Consider the following 26,708-nt stretch of genomic DNA (forward strand, 5'->3'; position numbering starts at 1 on the left):
AAGACAAAAACTGCAATGACTAAAAAGAATAGCATGTATCAAAAACACTTAAAGTGATACATATTTGTTATAGTAGGCCAACAAATATAAATCGATTGATATTATTCAAGGCGCATCTCCAACGTACAGGCATGTCGTGAGTGGAAGTTGTTTTCATATGAAACATTTTTTATGCATAGAAAGGAATTGCATTCAAATAATGCATTGTTTCACAGTTGTATAAAAACTGATTGCCTTGCTAAAATGTAGTGATGAATTATATTGAAAATATTTGCAACAAACTTTATTCGACATCAAGAGAAATATTTATGTATTTCCTCATAGAATGTAGTTTTTATAGCAACATTTAACAGCTATATGATTACACAATAATTGATTTTTTTACAAACCTATATATGTGTTTTGCGCCTGAGGAGTCTACAAAACAAATATGTGTGCTTATGTAGAAAGTGGTAACCAATAAAAAAGTTGAAAATCAAAACATAACAAAACAAAGCAAACAGGAAAAAAACACAAATAAAAAGAAACAAAACAAAACATATATAAGAAACCAAACCACACAATACTCAAAAGAAATATAATAATATGAAAACGTTCGCTATTTATTAGTCCATGTGCTATCATCATTTTTTATGTGAGTGGCGTATTATAGAAGAGATAAAAACGTTTATGTCGACAATTTTTATATATTATCAATAACGACAGTTTACATAAAATATTGAGCCGATCTGATACACAACGTAATTATTTAAATGATTTGAAGATACATGTTGCAGTGTATATCCCACTGTTATCACATATAAAATAAATTCCGGAGTTTTACTTTTGAACTTTCTGTCATGAAAACGCCTTTCTTTTGTAACATTGACTTTTATTGAAAATTTGAAATATCAATCCACCGATCACAAAACTTAAAACGTTTTTAAAAGTAGCAATGACTTAAGATGGTTCATCGTGAAAACAATCAAATAAGTTCTAGGCTCTCATAATTTTTTTCCAATCTTTGCACATAATTGTTCATTCTTTCAAAATTATTATTTTGCCATTAACTGTTGCATTAAATAGTTATTACCAAAGTATTAGAAAATGTAGATACAGTTTTACAAAATACACCTAATAGCTTGACTTTTACAAGACATAACATAAAAAGAAACATAACAAGACAAATCATAACTTAAGAATTGAATGATAAAAGCTTTTAAGCATTTATTGTCATCTTCATATTTAGAAAACTGGTTTAACGGCTAAAGTTGATATATTTTTATAATGCATATTGTGACAGGCTGCTCGTGAACAAACACCTTTTGTTTGGTTGGGAATTTATTTTTATTTAAGTGTTAATACCATTGTAATTGAAATAAGCCAAACGTTCAGCGGTTGTGTTCATTATCTTGATGAAATCAATTTCTTTCATTTTGATTAACGCTTGCAAATTGTTAATCAATTTTAAGTCATAATGTCCCTAATTATATCCCTTGTTCACGTGCACGTCTTAATAAAATATTAAAAACAAAATAATGACATCACTTTAATGTGTTAATGCGCTCCTCAATTCGGATGGTAAATGTTTAAATGACTTTCTGACAAAATTTCATATTCCACGTATCATTAAGTTCCAATGTGTTAGATAACATAACAACCAAGGGAATCTGCATTTTCAATACAACGAATGGCATCAATTATCAAAGATAAAAACTGGTCGGAATTTTTTATAAAATGCAATTGCAAAAATGTAAAAAATGTTTCGGTAAAGCCATTCCTAGCATGGAAAAGAACTGACACTATATTATGGTATATTTTACTTAAATACTTGTGTATGTTAGATGAAAATATTCGTAGTTGCTTCAATAAAACCAGGTTTATTAAAGAGAATGATCAAGGGACATAACACTCAATTATTCATGCCAAATGAATTATTTTGAAATGATAACGTAAAACAGTACCCTGCTACCAATTATAACTCCACCATGACGATAGGGCAGCTACCATCCAATGAATTTTAAGTTCTGATTCCTGAAGCTATTTTACTTTGTTTGATTGATTTTAATTGACGTTTAGTCGGTTATCATTAATACGAAAGAAGTTGTGGAATATAAAGCTGGTAATTTTCAGTTCATTCCACTGTACTCTTGACACTCTAAAGGATTCATCGTATACTATCTTATTTTGAACTTAAAAAATAGATGCATTGTATGGAATCGAACAAAATATTGATTCTGGAATATGAACATCTCCTAAGTTCAATTATCATATATATGATTTAGACCTGATATTACGCGGTTGTTTGTTCTTATTAGCAACAGCATGAATATAATGTTTATTGTATTTGGGATTCAACCGATGCTTTCCTCTGCACTTTACACCTTCAACTATGAAGTTACATCAAATGTGAGATTTGTAACACTAGATTCGTCTAAGTCTATCAAAACCTCGTCACTGATTGAATGTGCAATTTATGGGTCTAGAAAATTTTACATGAATGTACAATTTCAAAGACAAACATTGACTTGTGCCCCTTCTATGTGTCTGGCAAGTACAGTTGTTGGTATTGGATACAGCGTATTACAGCTCCTTCACAGCACAGGTAATGGTACTTATTTTTTGTACATTCGAAAGTTAGGACGATAAATTTGACAGGGATGTATAAAATTCTAAAATATTTTAATATAATTTCATATTTAGTGTAAAACAATGATCATTCTTTATTATAATGACTATCTGTTTAAATAATATATATATGCACACTTAATGAATATTTTCTTAAAATATATCCATCTTGATCATGATGACAGATTTATTGCATATACCATAGTTTTCTTATACATGTTAATCCGAAAAGGACACCAGATTTTGACGTTTGTTTGATGGTTTTTTTTAATAACGGAGATGATCGTTAATCAGAGAGATGCGCCTAATGCAATCGTTCCGTTTCCTTTTTTTGCAAAAACAATGATACAGTACATTTAGCTTCGTCTTTGAACTTAACTTTCCATGATGAGGTTATGCCAACCTTTCCGAAATATCTGATGCCTTTCCGTTTTTAAGGTTCAAATTACAAGTGCTTTAACTTTCTTGTGATGTTCTGTTTTTGTAATCTTCATTTTGTATATTATTATTTTTTTAATCATTCTATTTTACTTGTTGTCTACGCTGTATATGTTGATCGTCCCTGTTTTCTGCTTTATATGATTATGTTTTTCTGGCTCAGTCGATAAATTTTAATGCGACGGCTTTCTTTTTTTTTTTTAAAGATAGTACTTGTTAGATTATGATGCCTCTAAATTGTCCTTGTTGATGCGTTGTTACGTTTTCGCCGACATCACTGAAATTGAAATTACTAGATTGATTTCCGAATACCGCTATGTAATTTTAAATATATAATAGTAAGTATAGGATTAAATGGTGTCAGTAATGTTCCCTTGCTTTTTAAAAATGGATTCTTCTTTCTTAATTAAAAGCTTAAGCATCAATTTGAAACCGTACTGTAAAGGAAAAGAAGAAGATTTATGAGTATTACAACGTTACATATATGATGTTTGTTTTCGTAATGAAATGTTTTAGTTCTTTTTGTTTTCAAAATAAAATCTATTCAGAAATTACTGATTGACAAAAACAATATATAAAAATTAAATTAGTAATTCTTAGTACCAGACTCACCATTATGTGATTTCCATGATTTGTATCAAAACGGTTACAGTGGCATATATCAGATCCAATTGTACAATGATGACCACAAGATTGATATTTTCTGTGAAATAACGGCTTTCGGTGGATAGACTGTATGATTTTTTTAATATATCAATATTTAGATAGTGCCTTTGATGTCTGCCTTTCTGACAAAGTTTCAGAAAAATACATTGACCAGTATACTATAAAAATAAATTATTTAAATTATTTTTTCCTTGTCATATCTGACGGGAAAGGATCTCGATTGTTTTCTAAAGGATATGACGAATATGTCATGGAAACAACCCCACTGGGATGACAAACGTCAACTCAAAGCGACCAATTGTTCTTCAATAAACGACGAGGAAACCCTCATACCACTGGGTAAACTGTGCTTGCCGAGAGGTCGCGTGGTCTGTCTGCCGCCGGGTCACAACAATGACTTTAAAATTGGTTGTCACTGATTCTACACCAAATACGCAGTATATTTTGGTAATAATGGTGATAACTGGTTGACTCGTAGTCAGAATAATGTGTGTGCGTTTGATGATCAGCGGAGTGTTGGTACTGGGAACTACAACAATATTAAGGAATCTCAAAGTGTCGGACAAGTACAAATTAGCTTCTGTTTGATCAGACAATAGTGTGTCATAGGACATAGAACCAAATTCAAAAAATAAAATAAATAGATAAATAAATAAACCAATCAATTCAAATATTTCCCCATGGTTATCATTACACAATCACATTCGTCAAACTGTCAAGCGAGAAATGATAGATGAGATCGATGATGTATGATAAGTTTTCTGCTTGATCGTGAACGGACAACGTTATAGAAGGGACATATGGGAGGTCAATATTATTTTTTTTCTAATTTTGAACGAAATTTAATGTTGTTAAAAAAGAAGATTATTTGTCAAACGTTTATCATTTTGACAGACATATTTGACTTTTGTGTAAAAGTTGTGGTTTTGTTTGTCATTGTGGAAATATATTAATCATTGATCCTTCACATGTTCTGTTCACAACCTCACGCTGCAACAATTGAACTATTTCATAAAATATATAAATATTGATTTGTTCACGATCTCTAATATCTCCTGATAATGACGGCACATGAAGATACCAAGAGGTTTTCAAGCATAAGTGTACAAAGAATGACAATTACCGGCAAAGAAACATAAAAGAAAAATGAGCAAATGAAACATGTAGGCTCATTGAAGGATACAGTACTAGGCTGCTTCAATCAGTTAAAACGTTCTGTACCGAGATTTCGTCTTATAACGTAAAGCATGCAGCCACTATCTTTTGGTGTTGATCTATGGGACATGGTATTCAGTATTGCATAATGTCATTCAATGGTACAGGAATGTTTCTTCTATTTCGTATGTACCATTATACACACACAATCGTCACAAATCGACAGGTACACACAATGCACTCGAGGTTTATTCGGTGCCATTTTTTTTAATTCGTTGGTTTACGGATTCGCTGACCAAATTCAATGAGAAAAGAAATTGAAATTTTAGTTTACCAGTTATTACTTTTGCTGCCACCGAAAAAATGGGAAGAGCAAATCTGAAACACCTAAACTTCTTGGCAACATCTGCTTCTAGTTTAGTCCTTTCAACAAGTCAGTGAGAAGATCGAACAAAATTTGGTTATGCTTCTTCAATGTTTAAGGGTTTGGGTTGTTTGGGAAAAGAGTTAACACTGGCTGGAGACGATACAATCAGAATACGTTTAACTAAAAGAATGTAATCAGTTCCTGTAAATGATTAAAGAGTTTAAAAACCTCGTGCCTTAATTCACAACGAAAGTTGATTTAGAAAATGGAGTTAATTGGCTGAAAAACCAAAGCTATAAAGTTGTGTGTGGAAATAAGCAAGAAAGCTTCTAAAACAATTGAACAAATTCAGTTGAAACATAATTTGTTGTCTTCTTTTTAAGACCATTTAGTCTTCCATTATTATTGAATTTCCATAATCAATTCTTTAATAACAGGATACTTTTAAACGGAAATCATAGTGAAAAAAGGCAAGGTTCATGGCTTCATATTAATAACGAATTATTAGATTTTAATATATTTTTAGATTAAAAATTCATCGGACAACTTAATTGTGTTTAAAGGTTTTTAAAAGATAATGCAGTCTCTCGGTGTTATATGTAAATAGAAGACAAATTAAAACAAAGTTGTTTTTATTTCATTTTAATGAAATCCGTCTGCATACTCAATTTTTTTGTCCCTGAATTCTTCCTGTACTTTGTATTTTTTTTCGATATTGACATTCCATCATTACACGTTCTTGACTACTCCTGTTTTAAAATTTGAATTTTCACTTTGATTGAAACTTAACTGTTTAGGGATTTTTTACTACCTTTATATTAGTCTAATTATATCATACTGTAGATAGGCCTATAAATAAAATGGATGATATTAACATTGTTTAAGTATTGCACATTGAATTTATTGGACACTTAAAACATGGACTGAGAGTTAAGGTTTATAAATAATGAGAAGATACATTCATTACATTAGAATCCCATTTCTAAACTATATCAGATTTGTAAATGGAATCTTTGAACATAAAAAAAAATTTCAATATAAATATAAAATATATACATGTCTAGTTCCAATTTTTATTGTTTTTTAATTTTCCGACCAACCGACCCGATTTCATCCAGTCAAATATCCGTAAACCAACAAATTAAAACAACTGTGGCCTTAGAATGAAACGCAATTTTTTACAGTAATGTTTTGATGTCGCAAAGAACAATACCATAGTATAAAATGAATATATATACATTATTTCTGTTGTTTATATTGTAATAATCACCCTACTAAAAAGGTGATTCTTAGGATTCTGGGCTATGTTGCTACAAGATTCAGAAGTTTTATGGTCGTCATCATGAACTCGTGAACTCGTGAACTCGTGAATCGTTACGGTGTATCCATTTGCACCATGAAAACGGACATGTTCAACGTGACATAGTTTTCCCTTCCTCTTTTGTCTACCCCGGACGACTTTTTATGTGCACCTGGCCCATGCTCCCAGTTATTAGTGGAGTCCGAGTTGGTTTTGTTATTTTGTATGTATTATTTTAGTTACTTTATGTTATTTGTTGTGCATGTCTATTTTCCATGTCTTGTTTTTGTCCCTGAAATACGTTCTTTTGATTACCACTAGAACCTTGGTTCCCTTGATTACTCTATTTCATCTGGTGAAAAGTAATTTACTGAATTAAAAACAAACATCCGTTTTGTGTTCATATAAATAGGTAGATTTTTAAATCTAAAATTGTATGTTTGTAGTTAGCTTTTGCTGAAATTACACTACGTGTCAAGGGTTTATGACCGAAGTGTCAGTCTCAGTAAGAATCATACAAATTATGTAATTTGTGAAAAGTGATAATATGTGGGTTTATGTGAAAAAATAATCATTCATTCCAATCTGTCTGTTCTTGGGAGATAATTTGGGAGACTCCTACCCTACCGGTGCACCTGGTTCATGATCCCAGTTTTTAGCGGAGTCCGAGTTGGATATTTATATTGGTTACTTTGAATGTGTTATTTGGTTATTTTATATTCTTTGTTGTGTGTGTCTGTTTTCCATGTCTGGTCTTTGTCCCTGGATTGCATTAATTGATTTCCGCTAGAATCTTGGTTTCCTTAATTACTCTTTTAGTGTTATTTACAAAGTAATTTTAATTGTATGGCACTTTCTTGAAAATTCATATCTCCCATGAATAGGGTTTACATTTATTGACATTTATGTCTGATTATCATAACATTTTAAACAGAGTATCACATATAAAATTTATGTCGACTTTCCAACCATGAATCACGTTTTGCATGATTCTTAGCTGGAGAACTTAACTACTTAATGCTGTCAAGGTACATTATATTGTTTTGTCTGTTTTAGATAAAAAAAAACGAATTAGCAACAACGTTACTTTTTTCATTTCAAATTTATTGACAACATACATATATATATGTATATACATATATATATATATATATATATATATATATATATATATATATATATATATATATATATATATATAGATTTTATCCTACAACTCAAGAAAATGATCCTCAATAAATCCTGTTATTCATAAATCAAACAAATATATGTAAAATTCAACTAGAAACAATTGCTCACACTAGACGACACGGCATCATTAGATAGCGTCTAGTCTCTGTAAAAAATACAAAAGGTTTGACACATGGTCAGAAGCAAATCTTCCTCTCTATAATGAAGCTTCTTTATTGAAGTCATCACTACAGAAGTTTTATGGTCGTCATCATGAACTCGTGGATCGTTATGATGTATCCATCAGCACCATGAAAACTGATTTATTCAACGGGTCATAGTTTACCTTTCCTCGTTTGTCTACCTAGGACTTGACTTTTTATTAGCAACTCGGCGGATGTTTCTAGAAAAGCAGAAAACGCTTACCCTACCGGTGCACCTGGTCCATGTTCCCAGTTTTTAGTGGAGTCCGAGTTGCTCATTTACTTTTGTTACTTTGTATGTATGATTTTAGTTACTTTATGTTCTTTGTTGTGTGTGTCTGTTTTCCATGTATGGTCTTTGTCCCTAGATTACATTCTTTTGATTACCGCTATAACCTTGATTCTCTTGATTACTCTTATATCTGCTACAAGAACTAAAAATAAACAAAAAATAAAATAACAAAATAACAGAATCATTTCCTGCTGTCAAACGTGTTCCTATTTCATTACTATGTAATTGAAACGTACAGTACAGGGGAAAGTACATGTATTCTACCAAAATATTGTCTATTGAAAAAATGCAAATAAAATAAGACAATCATAAAAGTTATAGAAAAGTCATAGAACGTTACAAATGTGGATGTACTTGTATCATCATCCAGGCAGTAAATTTTTATATATTATTCATAATTTAAAATTACGATTTGTTCAACATATCAAGATTATGTATTTTCTAAGTTTGTTAAACTCGACCAAATCATTCCAAGTTCATCTTGAAATTGTGGAAGAATTTATCAATCTAAATGTTTTGTCCATCTATCCTCTCACCGGATTGTTTTGATTGAACCCCCAAGATCCAAGGGGCGACAGACGTTTGATTTCTCTCTTACTTACAGCTGCAGACAAGCCTTTCGAAATTTTCGGGTATCGCTAAAATCATACGTTGTTTGAAAATTGGATAATGTCGCTCTAAATCATTCAATTTTTTTCCGACGTTGCAAGATTCTTGAATGTTCTGACTGCAGCGTATTTTGTATGTTTGATAAAGCACATCATAAGAGAATTGATGCATGTTGTATATTTATCCCAACAAATTGTAGAAATACGTAAACATGGCATCATTATATAGTGTCTATTATGCAAAATGTAAGAACGCTCATCACTATGATTTTTAAGAATTTTAATTTATAGATATAACATATTTTTAGTACTCCATTAAAAAAGTTTTTTAACTGTAGAGATAAGATTTAAAGAGGTAGACCTAGGGTAATGTACATAGCTCATGAAGTCAGTGATATGTTTGTATCATATTAAATTTCACCAAAGGCTATCAGGCTTTCATTTGACACAGAAGTTACTTCGATGCTTACATGACATTGATGTAAAATGCTGAATACAAACGTTCCAATGATTTGTAAGGGTTGTGTCCCTTACCCTAGGACTACCTCCTTACATGGATATCAAAACAAAACCATGTAAATATACACATACATGTATATATAAAAAATGTAAAGAAACATATATATATTATAAAACAGTGGAATCGGTTATTACATTCAATCTTCCTGTCTAAAACACAATTATCTACGGACACTCATTTAATTCACTGCATAGACAACGATACTATATTTTAAAATTCAAATTGGCTCCATTAATGTTGGGGAATCCTTATGTTGGTATTATAAATAACAATGCACATTGGGATACTGTGATGTTATAAATTGTGGTTGCTCTTTATGTATGTAAATACATTTTGTAAGGCGCTATTGGATTTGATCATTTTTATTTATTAAAAGTCGATAAAATTCAAGAAAACTTGGTCAGTGGTTATTGACTGCCGTATTTTGTTTTCTCAATCAAAACATTTTAGACTTTGTAATTTGCAATGGAGAAATGAATCCAGGAAAGTAAGTTATCAGAAAACAAGTACTTTTTTTTTCTAAATATTCAAATTACTGTCCTGAACCTTCTTGATTCGAAAATGAAAAACAAAAAACAAACAAACAAACAAAAATAGAAATTAAAAAATATCAATCATATTCATGTTTGTCAGTTTACTCCTTGTGAAATACAAAGTATTAAGGAAGGGGGTGTTTTGCATATATAAGCTAATTATATACCCATTCAACATAGAGTGAAATATGTCATGTCATGACTTGGTACAGGTGGAAATGATGAGCTTAACAATTTTGGAGTTTTATCGCTATGTTAATCACCCACTGCCATTACTGTTTATTGTTCCCCGTTAATTGCAATACAAAGAGGCATTACTAGGAAAAGCTGATACAAAAGGGAAATTTATGTTTTTAAATCGTCTTGTTTGTAATATATTTCTGCACTGAGATGTCTACCGTCGACTAATTCGTATTGGAGGTTTAATATATGACGCTAAAGAATCACTACCTACGAGGAACAAGCAATTACATAAAATTTAATCGGTGTATTTGACTAAGCATATTTATAAATTTTTGCCCTGTGAAATCACGTTTACTGATATCGATTATGCAATGCCAAACATCATACAAATGTTTTAACATTGAGCTTGTGTGTTTTATGTATAGGTTTGTACAACGCAGGTTTGACAGAAATAGAAATAATTTTGTATTTGATCTATAGAATCCAAATCCAGTCGTTTTATATCTTATATATAATACATCTCGATTTGTAATACTATCACAGACCTGCGAACCCTCGAAGAAGCATCAATACATACATCTTTTTATTTTAGTCAGATCTGATATACTATTCTACTTTTCGATACAGCTTAATCATCTTTTTTTACAGTCCTAATACTCTCTCCTAATTGTCATGGTCCAAAACAGCATTAGGCCGGCTTTATTGTCATCCGTAAGGTATTATGCGTAACACTGATAACGGAATTTATGTACATATTTGACAATATCTTACAGATGACTGTTTTGACCATCTCTGTTTTGGAAAATGCCATTTCTTTAATCATTGATGCGAGCGAATGCTTTCCGAGCATGGTTTGTTTCTCAATCGCATTTACTGTATAAGAAAAAAAATACCCATGATGCTACTTTTAAGCTACTGAATGAACTTGTAAAACGGATTTTATTCTTTTCTGAAAATAAGTTCAGTGAACCCAGATGATCCCTCCCTTCGGAGCGTAGTCCAAGTTTATAGCATTTTTAATAATAAACGTAAAAAATAGGTATTAGCATTCGATAATACCAGTAGTACTAGAAGCACATAGATGCAGATATCACAGTGCCAAATGAAATATTGGATTTTTCAGTGATGCTTGAATAATGATAACATACATAGAATAAAAATTAAATATTTAATGCCGTGTCGTTTTTTTCTATCATCTCAATACTCATGATGATCAGTGTTCTGAAGACGTTTCTATTTTCATTTATAAACAAAATGTCATTTAATTTATACAGTGAAACCTTCTGGACATTAAATAAAATCACTACAGGTGATTGGTTTAATAATTTCAAACACATTTAAAATTTAAAAAAAAAAAGGATTTGAAAAGTGTTTAATTTGTACAGGTTCCAGATTTTTCAGGTTTTGGCTTAGAAAGGTCACCTGTATAAACACTTAAATGGAAAAAAAACATTTCCAATGTATGGCATTATTTAAACAGGCAAATCATCGACGAACATTTGCTATGGTGGGCGATGGATCAATACGATGATTCATTACTTGTAGCATAATTTTATATTTAAACATGCTAAAGGCATTGCATTTACGAAAAAAGAAAACAAACATTTGTCTAATTTTTTTTATCTAATATGAAAATAACGAGAAACAAAAAATACCAAGGAATCATTGCTCTAATCTTGAACGAGTAACCAAGGGAACCAAGATTCTAGCGGAAATCAAAAGAATGTAATTCAGGGACGAAGACCAGTCATGGAAAACAGGAACATACAAAACAGAAGACGAAATAACCAAAATGATACATACAAAGTAACAAAAGTGAATGAACAACTCGGACTCCACTAAAAAATTGAAGCATAGACCAGGTGCACCTGTTCCAGAAGCCTGATCAAATGATTGTAGGTATATTTTGTGTTAAAAAGATTAAATGTTCTGACAAATTTAATGTTTGTTCTATAGAAGTTTCAAATTTGAAAGTTGTATGTGGCCATATAAACAATGTGATACAAATAAGAGTTAAGACTATCGTTTTCTGCTTACTTGGTTTCGGTATATAATGTGTATTTTATTTCTGTATACGATAATGAATCAAAATTGTACTGAGTGTGTATTAAAGTTGAAAAAAAGTCTTTTAAAAGACAGGAAATTGAGAGAACGGCACATAACCAATATCTGATATTTTTCCATTTGTTTAAGAACATTGGTCGGATTATACTCATTAAACTCAAGACAGTTACTTTGTCTTGATGCTGTAAAGAATTATCACGACAATTCAACTTAGAAACAAAAGACTTTGATCTAATTAATACGCAATATTAATTGATAGTATACACATGCAACTGAGCCTACATGAATATTGAAGACTACAGGAAAGAAAACAATACGCTTCAGGATTAATTAGGATGCACTTTCTAAGAAAATATTAACCTCTTCATACTTTCTTTGATCTGACCCAAAGTAAAGCAGAAGGAACAAAAGTGCAAACCTGATTGACAAATTAAATATCAGGTAAGGAACACAGCACATAAAAACGAAAATAAAACGTGAGAAATAAAGACAAAAACGAAACAAAACTGAAACTAAAAGTAAAAATTAAACACAGAGAAAACTTTAATCATGTAGACAAATAAGCATGTGAAATTGTTGGGTTCCACTCAAAATTTGGAAATTGTTTTAATATAAATTGATGTGACATTTTCATGAAAACACGTAAGGCGTAATGTACATGTAACATTGAACATCTGTTTTGTTCTATCAAACGTAAAGTAATTTAAAATATAAATTGAGTGAGGTTGAATTATCTTAATCAATTTTCAATTGTCAAACTCATGTAGGCTTTTTCTTTTTTTATTTTATTTACTATAACATTGCCCTGTTTAACAATATCAATGCAGTAAATTGAAAGATAATGACTTTTCAAACCACATACTGTATATTGTTCATAGGTTCATATACAGCTTTTTCAGCTCTAAGTTAATGTTACATGGTGCTGAATTTGGTTTCCTTTTTCGATTTATTTAGATATGAGTATTTTTGGAAGTGTTTGTTTTAAGATTTGGATCTACATCGTCGGATGAATGTGGCTCTCATGCTGCTGATAAGTCGTAACTCCGTGCATTTCCTATGACAAGAAAGACAAAACACAAAAACACAATTTATACCACTTGCTCTGATATTAACTTTAAAGCAATTATGTGGTTTCATTTGTTTTTATTTTGGACCAATTAAGATGGACAATTACAATAAACAGTACGTATTATATTTTTTTAAAACGTGAACTAAAACCATTCCCCAGGTTAAGAATTTAATTTTATTGAGGTTTCACTGTCTGTATAAACCAAACATACAGCGGTTGTTCACATTATTATCACAAAATTGATATATTTTACCTTGATTAAAGTTTGCAATTAGTAAATTGGTTTCAAGAACGAAACAGTCATCAATGGTATTACTAGTAAACGTGCATGTATTTTTATATAGATATAAAAAATATATTGAAATTGCTGTTAAACATAAAATTACTTTAAAATTCGAATTTGTAATGATTAATTCATTGATTGTTGTGGTTTAACGCCCGAGCAGCAATATTTCAGCTATATTCAGAAGATGAACATGAAATGGGTGATGAAACGATGATGAAAATCTAATGTTTAATTAATTTTCTGCCAAGATTTTATTTTCACGTTTCATTAAGTACTTATAAGTTAGATGACATTTCATCCAAGGGAATATTTGTTTTCATTAAACAATTTGCATCAATTCTCGGTAGAAGAGCAAAACTGGGCTTAACTTTTGTCTAAAGTGACATAATTGTGTTTCAGTAAATATCACTCCAATCGTTGATACTAACACTTATTCAAGTAATGTAAGATACAATGGTATATATTACTTAGATTTGTGCAAATTGTAGTTGAAAATATTCGTATTCATTAAAAAAGGCAATTGTAAAGATTGAACAAGGGACATAACACTGAATTATTAATTCGTTGTTATGATAAGGTAAAACAAATATGCTACCAATTACAAACCTTTACAACGATAGGGCAGCATACCATCCAATAATGTTTTTTTCCTTTTTAAGGATGAATTCCTGAAGATAATTTACTTTGCTTGATTGATTTTAATTGACGTTTAGTTGATTAATATTCAATACGAGTGACAATGCGGAATGTTTAAGTGATCAGTTCGTTCCGATATACTATTATATACGATAAAGGATTAATCGTATAATATCATGTAAAGTTAAATTTCGCTATGAACAAAATATTAATTATGGAATATGATTGTAGCCAAACTTTATAATAATTAGACCCTGATATTATAAGTACGGACGTTTGTTTGTTTGTTCTTTTTAAAACAACAACATGGACATAATTCATATGTTTTTTGGACTTCAACCGATGCTTTGTTCTGCATTTTATACCTTCCGTTATGAAGTACAATCAGATATGAAATTTGTAACGTTGGATTCATCAAAGTCTTTTATAACCTCTTCATTGACTGAATGTGCAATGTATGGAGCAATTTACTCACACGTTAATGTGGAATTCGATAGACAAACAATGACTTGTATCCCTTCCAAGTGTCTGTCGAGTACAGTTGTCGGTATGGGATATAGTATAATACATCTGATTCATAGCACAGGTATTGGGTGTTAGTACTTATTTAATCACCTTTAGTTTGGTGATCTACGCGTTATACATATTAAAATGGGAGTTACAGCGACTAATGCAACTTTTGTCTAATAAAAATATTTTAAAACTTTTAAAAATTTGTATTTACTTAAACAGAATGCTTTTTATCGAAGGCATTTTAGGATGTTAACTATTTAAACTTAATTACATGCACGGTCAGTTAAAGGTTTACAATATTATTGTTAAATATTGTTGTTTATATTTTCTTCACTTAAATATTTAACTTAATTTTTATTCTAAATTTAAATATTATGATCAATACGTTGGAGATTTCCTCAAATGTTTTAATGATACTAGGTGTATGTTGATCTCATAGCGCATTCATATTAATGATGAATGCAGATTTATGCCATTCATCATACTTTTATATTACGTTACATACCAAAAATTGACAACAGTTATCTGTGATCAAGAAGATAGCTCATCCAACTGATGATCTTGGTCCAGTCTTCCTTATTTGGTGAAGTCAGAATTGCTCTTTACTACTAGTTTGATGAATTCACCATTCAAAGAATGTTTGTTATATTCATCTCTCTTTCACTAAATAATCAGTGCATTGGGTTATTTATAAATGTACATTCTGGAGGTTTTCCCAATTTCCTGCTTTTGCCCTAATTTGCCATTTATTAAATGGATTTTCCTATAAGACTATATGTTTTCGTAAATGAATGCAGTAAGAAATCACCGATGGACAATAAAAACATCATTAAGAAAATACACTATTAATTTCTAGTACAAGATTTACCATCATGTGACTGCGATGATTTGCATCCAAACGGAATCAATGGCGTTTATCAAATCCAGCTGACTAATAACCAGACAATCGATGTTTTCTGTGAAATTACAGCTTCCGGTGGATGGACCGTATGTTTTAAATATACTATTATAAAGATATTAATGATTTACCGAATGTTCCCTGTGTACAATAATTCGATATTTCATATTGTTAGATAAATTCTGTGATTTCACTCTTGGACATGAATATCATCCGCCGTTCACAGAATTGAAAATATGTTAAACATAGAAACGAATAATGGAAAAAATCTATATAATAATTAGGACCATCAATTGAGTATCCTAAATAACCAATCAAAGTATGATCACTCCCATGAATGCGGTTAGATTTAACTCGTGCGCGAAACAAATTCAGCGCACAAGTTTACCCTACCGGTGCACCTGGTCCATGCTCCCAGTTTTCAGTCTTTAATCTAGACGTTCTTCGACACTCTTGGTCATATATTCATTATTCACCCTTTCCAATCAACATTAGTAGTATTGTTTTGAACTATTTTGCGCATGTTCTTTTATTTACACATGATCAAAAATACATATTTGTCAGTGTATTTGAATGAATCACTATTGCAATTAATTATTTAGATTATTTTTTACTTGTCATATTTAACATGAACATTATTATAGTATAATAGTAATTATAATAATAATAATATGTTTTTATTATCAATACTATCAATATTTTAATGATTGAGTTGGTAGTTATGACAATTAACGCAATTTTTTTATTCAACACCAGAAACTATTTCATGTTTTCTTCCAACAGTATCTATACAAATTGAAACATACATATGTAGATAACAATACTATAAGACACACATTTAAGAAAAAGAAACCGACAAACTAACATACAAACAAACTCAAATATAAAATGAATTACAAATAGTTGATTAATCAGTAAATATATTGAACTTTTTGTCTTCAACGTTATTAAAATAAAACTGTTCGGTAACCATTGTAATCTCATAAGTGGAATGTGCTTGTAGGTAGTGAGTAGACGATTTGATGGCTCTACTAACTTTAACAGGGTATGGCAAGATTACAAACATGGCTTCGGAAATAATACGGGAGAGTTTTGGCTAGGTAAGGATAATTTATCATATATATATATCAAGAAAACCAGAACATGAATAATTGAGTTTTATATGCATATGTATGGAGTTCAATGTTTGAAGGTTTCTTTAAAAAAAAAAAGAACAAACACATCGATATTATAAGATTACTGTACACTTTCTGAAAAGAAAAGGCAAAAACAAAAACAACAAAAAACAAAAAACAAAAAACAAAAAACCTAAAGAAATGAACAAAAAATTTCCGGATAAGAAATTAAACGTCACCTCACGTAGTACTCATTTACATTTAACAGATGTTCGTCCTAGAACATAATAACCTAGACGTATAATTTTATCAATTTGCATTTTTTTTCTTTTAAAATGAAATCGCATAGTTATAAAATAAAGTATTTTAGAAATACACCAGAATGATTTTTATATTCAGGAAACGACAATCTCCACCATATAACTTCTAAAACTCGGTATCAGGTCAGGTTTGATCTTGTTGATGTCAATGGGAATACATCGTTTGCGTTGTATTCAAAATTTTCTGTGGGTGACGAGTCAACGAATTACACACTCACCATATCTGGATACTCGGGAACAGCAGGTTATTATTGTTTTAATGTATCTATATACTCAAGTTAAATTCATATGCAAAATGCACGGATACCATGTAATTGATTTTGACGTGTGATTGATTTTGACTGTTGAATTTATGTTTTATATAGCTTTAACTTTTCTAGAAATGCAGAGTACGCTTACCCTACCGGTGCACCTGGTCCATGCTCCCAGTTTTTAGTGAAGTCATAGTTGCTCATTTTCTTTTGTAAATTTGTATCTATGATTTTAGTTACTTTATGTACTTTGTTTTGTATGTCTGTTTTCCATGTCTGGTCTTTGTCCCAGGATTGCATTCTTTTGATTACCGCTATAACCTTTGTTCCCTTTATTCCTCTTTCAATATGAATGATCGACAGTTGCTAAATCTGAAAGGCGATTTATTTATGATATAAATAACTCATGTTGTACGTATTACACGACGATATTGCCTTTCTGACTGTCATAAGATATCATTCATAACCATGCTAACCTTATTACGATTATAATAATCTTTTATAAATGTTCTAAATTACGGTTGTGTTTTCATGTGTTTTTATGACTAACCGTTTTCACGAAGCTATAAAAGCAAATAGACTTATTAATGTACAAATTTCATAAACTTGTACGTTGAAAATGGAGAAAATTAAATAGTTTTTTAAATCATTTTTCAGAGGTATTGTATGTATCATGTGAACCGTCTAAATCAACAGCACTGCACTAATTTCAGTTGAACATTTTTTTTCATTAATTGTCGGATTTATTGAACAGAAATTAATAAACCATTCGATTGCTTTTATTACGGCTTTACCCATTGGTGTGCTCAATTAATGTTTTAATCCAAAAAATTAAACAAATATAATGCATCTTACGATAAAAAGGTATATTTATGTGCATTATTGTTTCAAAAATGTACAAAACGATCCTAATTGCTCATAGGAATACGAGGTGTCGGGAATACATATATCAAATTAAGAATAATTTACAGTTTAAATATCATCGCTGTTGACATATTAACAATACGTCAACCAAAGAGATGAAAACAGAGTATTCAACTGCAATGATTAATGTTGCTTGAATAAGTCGTTAAAATATACCTTTGCAACCTACAGTAATGTTCAGTTTTACTATAATAAAATTAACCTCAGCAAATCAGCAAATTATAAGATTCTACAAGGATTGAAAGTTTTTCCAAGACATATTTAATCTTCACTTGAAAAAACACACACATATATATATAAACGTCTAAATATGTTTAACATCACCAGAAGATGGTAAAATTTAAATTGAATATTTCGGATAACAGATATCCTTTCTCAGCATAAAACTCATAAAACTATATGAACATAAAACTCACAAAACTTAACGAGCATAAAACTCACAAAGTTCAAGATCAAAACAGATTCAGAAGCTGAATCGCATACGCTGTGGGTGATTGTACCTTTATCAAAGGCTCACATAAGCAACTGATGAGGAGCCTAAATGAAAATAACAAAGAGGGTATTTTAATCAAAGTTACAATTAACTGGGGAAAAAAAATTAAAAAAATAAAAAGTCCAAATATAGTAGTACGGCGTATTGATGTATAGCAAGTAGTGTTGTACCAGCCTTAGACCAAGATCTAAAAATGAATTATTTTTTCTCGTTAATTCCGTCTGGAGAAGTTGTTTGCAATTTCTTCATCCAAAAGCTTTCCCGAGATACTCTTTTACATTTTGACCAGTTTTTATTATGTTCTATGATCGTCACAACAATGTTGTGGAGATCCTCCTGGGTGTGTCCGGCAGATCTAAGATGGCGACTTAGAGGGAGGTCTAGTTTGCATTTGTAGTCACTGCGATGACCATTCATACGCCTGTTGAAAGGTTGTTCTGTTTCGCCAACGTACTGCATACAACATCGGCACTGGAGAAGGTATATGGTATTTTCGGTTTTGCAAGTTACGTCGCAAAAAAATGGCAAATTCCTTTCCAGTGCAGTAGCTTTTAAAAGTTTTGGTGTGCAGCATCTGGGTATTACCATCTCCGACCCCTTGTTCAAAAGCTCCCGTCATATTTAAACGACACCACGGACTATCTGAGGAAAATGGAATCAATCAATCCTTTACCTCCCGAAACACTTCTGGTCTCCCTTGATGTCACTTCCCTCTACTACTATATTTGGACTTTTTATTTTTTTTAAATTGTTTTCCACAGTTAATTGTAACTTTGATTAAAAGACCCTCTTTGTTATTTTCATTCAGGCTCCTCATCAGTTGCTTATGTGAGCCTTTGATAAAGGTACAATCACCCACAGCGTACACGATTCAGCTTCTGAATCTGTTTTGATCTTGAACTTTGTGAGTTTTATGCTCGTTAAGTTTTGTGAGTTTTATGCTCATATAGTTTTATGAGTTTTGTTCTGAGGAAGGATATCTGTTATCCGAAATATTCAATTTAAATTTTACCATCTTCTGGTGATGTCAAACAGACGTCTATTTAATTTATTGTTATTTTTCGGATCGTTTTTAACGATCCATCACCCCGTAAGAGTGATTGTTGACTATTATTTAGACGATTAATATATGTATACTATAACATATGTTTATCAACTTCCATGAACATGTTTCTGTCTACAGGCGATTCAATGGCAAATTTCAACGGAGATAGTATGAATGGTATGCCTTTCTCAACACCAGACCAGGATAATGATATTGCAGAGAACAGGAATTGTGCGAACGAAAGGCGTTCAGGCTGGTGGTTTATGCAATGTGGCTTAAGTAATATTCTTGGACTGTATAGTCCTGGTGATAAAGATGAACAAAACATGATCTGGAAGACATGGCAAATCAGGATAGGTTTAGCGAAGACAACAATGATGATAAAACCGTATATATGAGATGTTCTAAATGGTAGCGAATTGTATTAACGTGTTTTTGTTGTTCAACATTGCATTATACCACGTTGATAAAACATGTAAAAGTTTCTAACAAATACCATTCACATTTGTTTTTGTGTAGGGTCGAAAAGTCTCTTATCAAAGATGTTTTTGAAGAACACATCTAACGAATATTTATTGAGATGTTATGTGTATATACATTTCGTGCATACAATAAAATACCAAAAAAACGCATATTTTGAACACAATCTTAATCAGATATCATTTTGTATTAAAATCAACAAATGCAGTTTGAACCTGTGGAAACCGAATATCAACAGAACAAATCCTTACACATGCATTACAGTATTTACATTTTACTGTGAAAGCTACACTTTAAAACAAGTGTTCACATCTAACTACATTGAATTTAATGCTTAAATCCTACAGTATAGGGTTAAAAGGCAAGTTGTGTTTAAAATCAAATGAGACTGTTTTTACAAATGTACCTAATGTTTTTTTTTGACACTTCTGTTTTAAAAAAAATTGACAATTGAAGTGTTCCTTAAATTGGTTTAGGGAACCATTGTTTTTTCGTGTGACATATTTCCAGTTATGTAGATTACTTTTTTGCAGGTTTAATTGACATTTATAATTGTATATGGCATGATGTATTGTATTCCAATCATTTCTATTAAATTTGATGTCGAAAATTTCTTAAAAACCATTTGCTATTAAAAGTGAATAATGGCATTGAAATGTTCAAGGAAAGTTCTTTTGATAGATAAAAGCAAATTCATTATCGGAAACGCATTGTATCTTGAAATTACGAGGTACGTTCAATATTTCAAGGAAATGATACTCGGGTCCGTAATTCTTCTTTTGTTATCTTTATACTTTTGAAGTAAAATAAAACGAAGAAAGACTTGACAGTGAACCAAAATATCATAAATATCGTAATGTATCACATGAATTATTGTGCATTCCTCACAACGATAAGTTCAAATCGAAATCGGAAGTATCTGACTTAAACAAAGGAACAAACACTACTTCGTGACAGAAAACAATAAATCATTAAAACCGAGAAAGTAGATTAAAGAACATCTGAAGTAAATTGTTTAGTTTTATTTTTCTTTGAGCGGTTATTGACAGACAAATTTTTAAACCTAAACCAAATAAGATATTGAATGACCAATTTTGTAAACGTCATGTATACGTTTAATACGAAACTTCAATGGATTATCTATAAAGAATTTGAATATTTCGCTAAGATTAAAGCGGATTGAACACCGACTTTAATGGCTTTATATTTATTTACATACTTCTCAAATGTTACGATTATATTCACTACAATGTTCCGTCGGATAATGTTTGCATACACATAAAGATTTAATTGGGAATAGATGCAGATTTATGTTATACTACTCAAAATTATAAAATATGTAGGAACTTAATATAGCTTGACCAAAAAATAAAACTTACATATCACAATGAAAAAAAATAATGTTTGCCATTTCTTATTGCGATTTATTTAAGTTTTGTGTAAATGCGTTAATTTCTAATTTTGTTTTGGCAAATCGAAAAACAAACCAGAATGTGCAACAATCTGACAATAGATTTCATTCAATGATGATTTTTCTATTTGAAGAGACCACTATTAGATCTCTGTATCTCTGGATATTGTTTAGAATATTTTCAATAGAATGTGAGTTTTTTTAAGTGTTATCTGCCCTTGAAATGTTCATTGTCGATGCATTTCAAGGAAATTATAACTTGATTTACCAAAATGATATGGAAAATATTGATTCTGGTAGTGTAAACAGAAAAAAATAATTTTCACTTTCAAACCATTTATCACCACTGCCTGAGTTTTGCAGAGACTGATACTAAAGGTTTATAGATCAAAGTTTCATAAACCCTTATTAAACCATTTTTAAGATATTTTTTGGAAGCTGGTGAGTTTATTGGAGGGAAAATTAATATTTAACCATTTTACACAGCATATGCATTCAATCTAGTATTTTTTCAGTAGAAAAAAGACAGAAACTTCCAAACATATACTTATGATATGTAACAAACCTCAATAAAACAATTAAACACGTTAATTATTGAAATCGTATGAAGTTCCTGACACGCCGCTTTTTTTTTTTTTTTTTGGTTTTTTGTTTTTTTTTATGTCACATGCAAATACAATTTACAACAATAAAAGTTTGTACTAGTTTGTTATCACTGTTTTATCAGTGAAGACGCTTTTTTTAAAAGAAAATATATAATGTACTACTTGCCATATAAGCACATTTTTACTAATCATCTAGTTCATAGAGATTTTGCTGTAGACAGTTCGAATTGGCATTTAAACATTTTTTTATGGGGATAAATTAGGGTAATTGTTTTCTCTTATTTCGAATGTAAGTATGTTTTTACGTGTTCTGGCATACAATAAAATAATAAGAGTAGTTAATTGGAAAAGGTGAATAAGCAAAATACAATCACGAGTGCTCATATTTTAATTATTCACGATAACACATTGAAAATCCTTTTTATTAAATGTAATCATTATTCGTTTTTTTTTCTACATGAGTGTTAAATTTTGTGAACGGCGGATTCATATTCGTTTTGTGACATTTTGGCCATAGAAAGTGCTATAACGAAATTACCGAATTTATGTCGCAGTGTGTATTAATAGTTTGTGCTCTACTGGGAATGTTTGGTAAATCACTGCTATTTATTAGCAATTATTGCCTATTAGATAATTCTATTTAACGCAGCTGCTGGTGCACGTGCTCGCTATTTCGTTCAGTTTAAAAAACAATTATTTGTAATCCCGGGGGAATGGATTAAATGAGGGGGGAACGCCTTGAGCTTTAGTACAAATGAATCGAGTAAGCGTAGACGGACAGAGCCTGAAAATTCATTCTGCCGTTAGCGAAACAGAAACAGGTAAGTGTTTAATTGATTTCTCTAAAGTTAATCAGGAAACCAGTGATTTGTGTGAAAAATCACTCTAAGCATTTTGTCAGTTAGGTTTTTTTCGCAAATGAACCAAGGCTACAAGAAAGCATATATGACCCTATCGGTTACTTTATTCCCTGTAAACTGAAAGAAAAAGTCTGGAGCAACATCTCCAGGAGAGTTAGCCAATTTGTCAACAACAGATGACCGGGGTCATCATGGAGTATTATTAATGAAGATTTATGGTCTTTCTATATTACGACTTCAATGAGAGAGAATAATACCTACAACGTTCATTCCTCAGTAAAAGTGACAATGCACCCACTAATTTGTCTTGGCAGCCCTTTCATGGGAGAATTAACCATGAATACACAAAATCTTGTATATATATCTCATACAACTCCAAAGGAAAGCGTTGTACTTTTACCCCATGCAGATTTGAACACGCAAGTTCCAGATGCGAGGGACAGCATTCGGTTTACTTTTGTAAACGAAACTGAAGACTTGAACTCACGCGCAAAATATTCGACGGATGACTCAGAAGCCCAGGTATTACTATCGGGTTTTAAAACAGGCTTTTCGTTGCATTATTCTGGTCCTCGTATACCAAGAAGCACAAAACTTGAAAAGCGCTAGGGCATATCCTAATATTTTGTTAGGAAAGGTAAAAAAGGAATTAACAGCAAGCCATGTCGCTGGTCCAAAATCGAAGCAAATCCCAACTTTACGCGTACCCCCTTTGGGTTTAGTACCAATGGGTAAAGACCCGAGTCAATACAGATTGATTCATCATTTATCTTATCCAGAAAACCTCTCCATCAACAATTTCATCTAAATGTTCAGTTGTTTACGCAAGTATCGATGACGCTGTCGACACTATTCGTAATCTAGGTCCAAATTCCTTAGCAAGGAAATCTGATGTGCGATCAGCTTGTCGGCTTCATCCTAAATAACCCACTGATTTTGATATATTATGTTTCAATGTAAAGAATCCTTTTTTCTTTGACAAATGCTTGCCGTTCGGGGCTTCAATCAGTTGCGCCTTGTTTGAAAAAGTTGCTACGTTTTTGCACTGGATCGTTACGAAAAGTCAACCGGGAGGATATATCATCCATTACTTAGATGATTTTTTGTTTCTCGGCAAGGAAGGTACCGAACAAAGTTCAAATTTACTTAAGACTTTTGATAGGGTCTGTAAAGAACATTCTTAGGCATTGAAATTGATACATGAGAAATGACGCTAAAATTACCGAAAGATAAGCTCGATGAGCTTTTACAGAAGATTAAATTCACACTCGGTCACGAGAAATTAACACTGCTAGAAATGCAATCTTTGTTAGAATAATTAAATTTTGCTTGCAGGGTTATTACACCTGGTAGTTATATTTTTGGTTAGATTGCTATCGGACATGTTTTTAGGCCATAAAATGCTCCCATTTGCCCTTAAAGTAAATTCCGAAACCTAAGCCCCCTGAACTATTACTAAAAATGTCTATGTCCTCACTTTTCGACCATGTGTTTCCTGGTATTAATGTTAGTCCATTATAATATTTTAAAAACAGAAGCCAGATCCGTAGGTCAGCTTACATTGAGTCTGTGACGTTTCATTTTTACGCCTATAGTGGAGTCTATGAGCCTTCTACAGAAAGCTCTATCAGGTTTTGTGATATTTTCTTTTTTTTATTCCATAATATTATATGATATAATGATTCGTCATTACCTATTTATTCTTTTACTGAAACAAAAAAACTAAAAAAATATCCTGCATTATGAAAACTTCAAATGTAAAATTTGCATGTTAAGAACAGATAATATATAACAAGCGTCAAATAATATTGAAAACGTATTTTAGTTTGTATTGTACAAAAATTATTGAGGCTTCCACAAAATTTCAAGCTAAAAAGTACAATTTAACCTCTTCGTTTTTTTTTTTTAAATTTCAAACTTAGTACAAAACACCAATATTCATCACTGCAATGACATGAAAAGTTTTGCAATATACAGAATTTTAGAGGCGGTATTAACAAAATGAGTAGAAAAAAATGAATGAAAGAAATAATTCCTACCAAAGCCATGTGATCACATCTTAAGTGACTAATATACATTTTAATTGCGCAGTTGAACAACCTAGATAGATGATGAGAAATGGCGCTATACATTTCTCTAATAGTTTATCATCTTACTTACGTACACCATGTAACCCAACAACAGGTACGTACTTGATATTTTACTAGATTTTGAACAAAATATGCAAGCTGTTAAACACTGTTTTGTATAGCAGGTTGTGATGTATCCAATATAATTTTAACCTTTGCCTGTGAGAGACCGAACTATTTATGTCGCTAATATCCCGACCAATGAAGAAACATTTGCATACCCTGCTAGATACTCTTACTGTTGATTATCTGTAAAACTTGTATGACAGAATTAATGTCAAGGTGTGTTAACCGTTTTTCTTTTATATAAATAAATTGATTTTTTTCTATCATTGTTTGATTATTTATTTATTTGGTCTGAATTTGCACTCTGTGGCCTTAATTTGTACGTAAGTCTTTTAGCTCAACAAAAAAAAAACCAAAAAACAAAAATCAAAAAACTAAAAACTAAAAAAACAAAAATAAAACAAAAAACAAAACAAAACAAAACAAAACAAAAACAAAACAAAACAAAACAATGCAAAAAAAAAGGGTTTTTTTAATCTTATTTCGAAATGACAAGCATTATAGCAACGATGTTTTAAGTATTATATGTTTAATCCAGTACATTCAATATATTTAATTGCATGATTTTCAGCTGACAAAATATACAACTTTTATTCCAAAGGATAATAAAGAATTACTTGAAAAAAAAAATGATTATTGATGATCGCCAATGCATTTCCATTATTTTGCCAAAACAAACAACTTATCACAACCATGGCATAGAAATCAAGCCTTTTTCGATGAAGGCAAAAGTGTTATTCAAGTGCTGTACTTTAAATATCTTCGTGCTGAAGTGGCATTTTTTTTCTCAAACTAAATGCTTAGCATTATATTATTAAATAGACCGAATTAAGAGATTTTTTAGGCTATTTTAAGAAGATAGACCTAGGGTTAGTGATACAACTCTTTAGAGTCATTGGAACGTTTTTATTCAGCATTTTACATCAATCTTATATATGCATCTAATTAAATTGGATTCGTTCTATTCTTCTTCAAAAGGAAGCTTGAGAGGATTTAGTGAAATTGAATGTGATATAAACATATCGCTGACTTCATGAGGTATGTCCCTTACCCTAGGTCTAACTCCTTAAGTGACAATGACAAAATAAATATACAATAACTAAAATGTAAATAATAAGAAGCGATGAAATGAATAAGCGATAGCTATAAAAAATATATCCCCTATAAGTCATGTCTATCATAAAATGGGTAAGAAATGTGAAGCACCTAACTCAAATTATTGCTTCCACTTGAAGCCAAGGCGTAAAAGGATAAGAGTAACCAAGTGAACCAAGGTTATAGCAGTAATCAAAAGGATGTAATCCAGGGAAAATGACCAGACATTGAAAACATACATAAACAACAAAGAACATAAAGTAACTAAAATCATACATACAAAATAACAAAAGTAAATGAGCAACTCTGACTCCACTAAAAATTGAGAGCAGGGACTAGGTGCACCGGTAGGGTGACCGTAAGAACCAGTCAATGAAATAGTACTGGAACACTCACAATGTGTAGA

At 31.0% G+C, this 26,708-nt stretch overlaps 1 protein-coding gene across 1 annotated transcript; it reads left to right on the forward strand.

Annotated features, from left to right (window-relative positions):
* The first annotated feature begins 2,148 nt into the window (after positions 1 to 2,148).
* Positions 2,149 to 20,849, forward strand: LOC148607204 (fibrinogen-like protein 1). The gene is made up of 5 exons (XM_088545399.1): positions 2,149 to 2,584; positions 15,467 to 15,597; positions 16,512 to 16,608; positions 17,023 to 17,187; positions 19,795 to 20,849. Exons 1-5 carry the CDS (start codon positions 2,305 to 2,307, stop codon positions 20,052 to 20,054), a joined length of 933 nt encoding a protein of 310 aa, XP_088401525.1. The 5' UTR covers positions 2,149 to 2,304; the 3' UTR covers positions 20,055 to 20,849.
* The last annotated feature ends 5,859 nt before the right edge of the window (positions 20,850 to 26,708 follow it).

The sequence above is a fragment of the Perna viridis genome, chromosome 9, assembly GCF_037379345.1.
Source record: "Perna viridis isolate PV_CMFRI_1.1 ecotype Kerala chromosome 9, ASM3737934v1, whole genome shotgun sequence".
NCBI classification, from domain to species: Eukaryota; Metazoa; Mollusca; class Bivalvia; order Mytilida; family Mytilidae; genus Perna; species Perna viridis.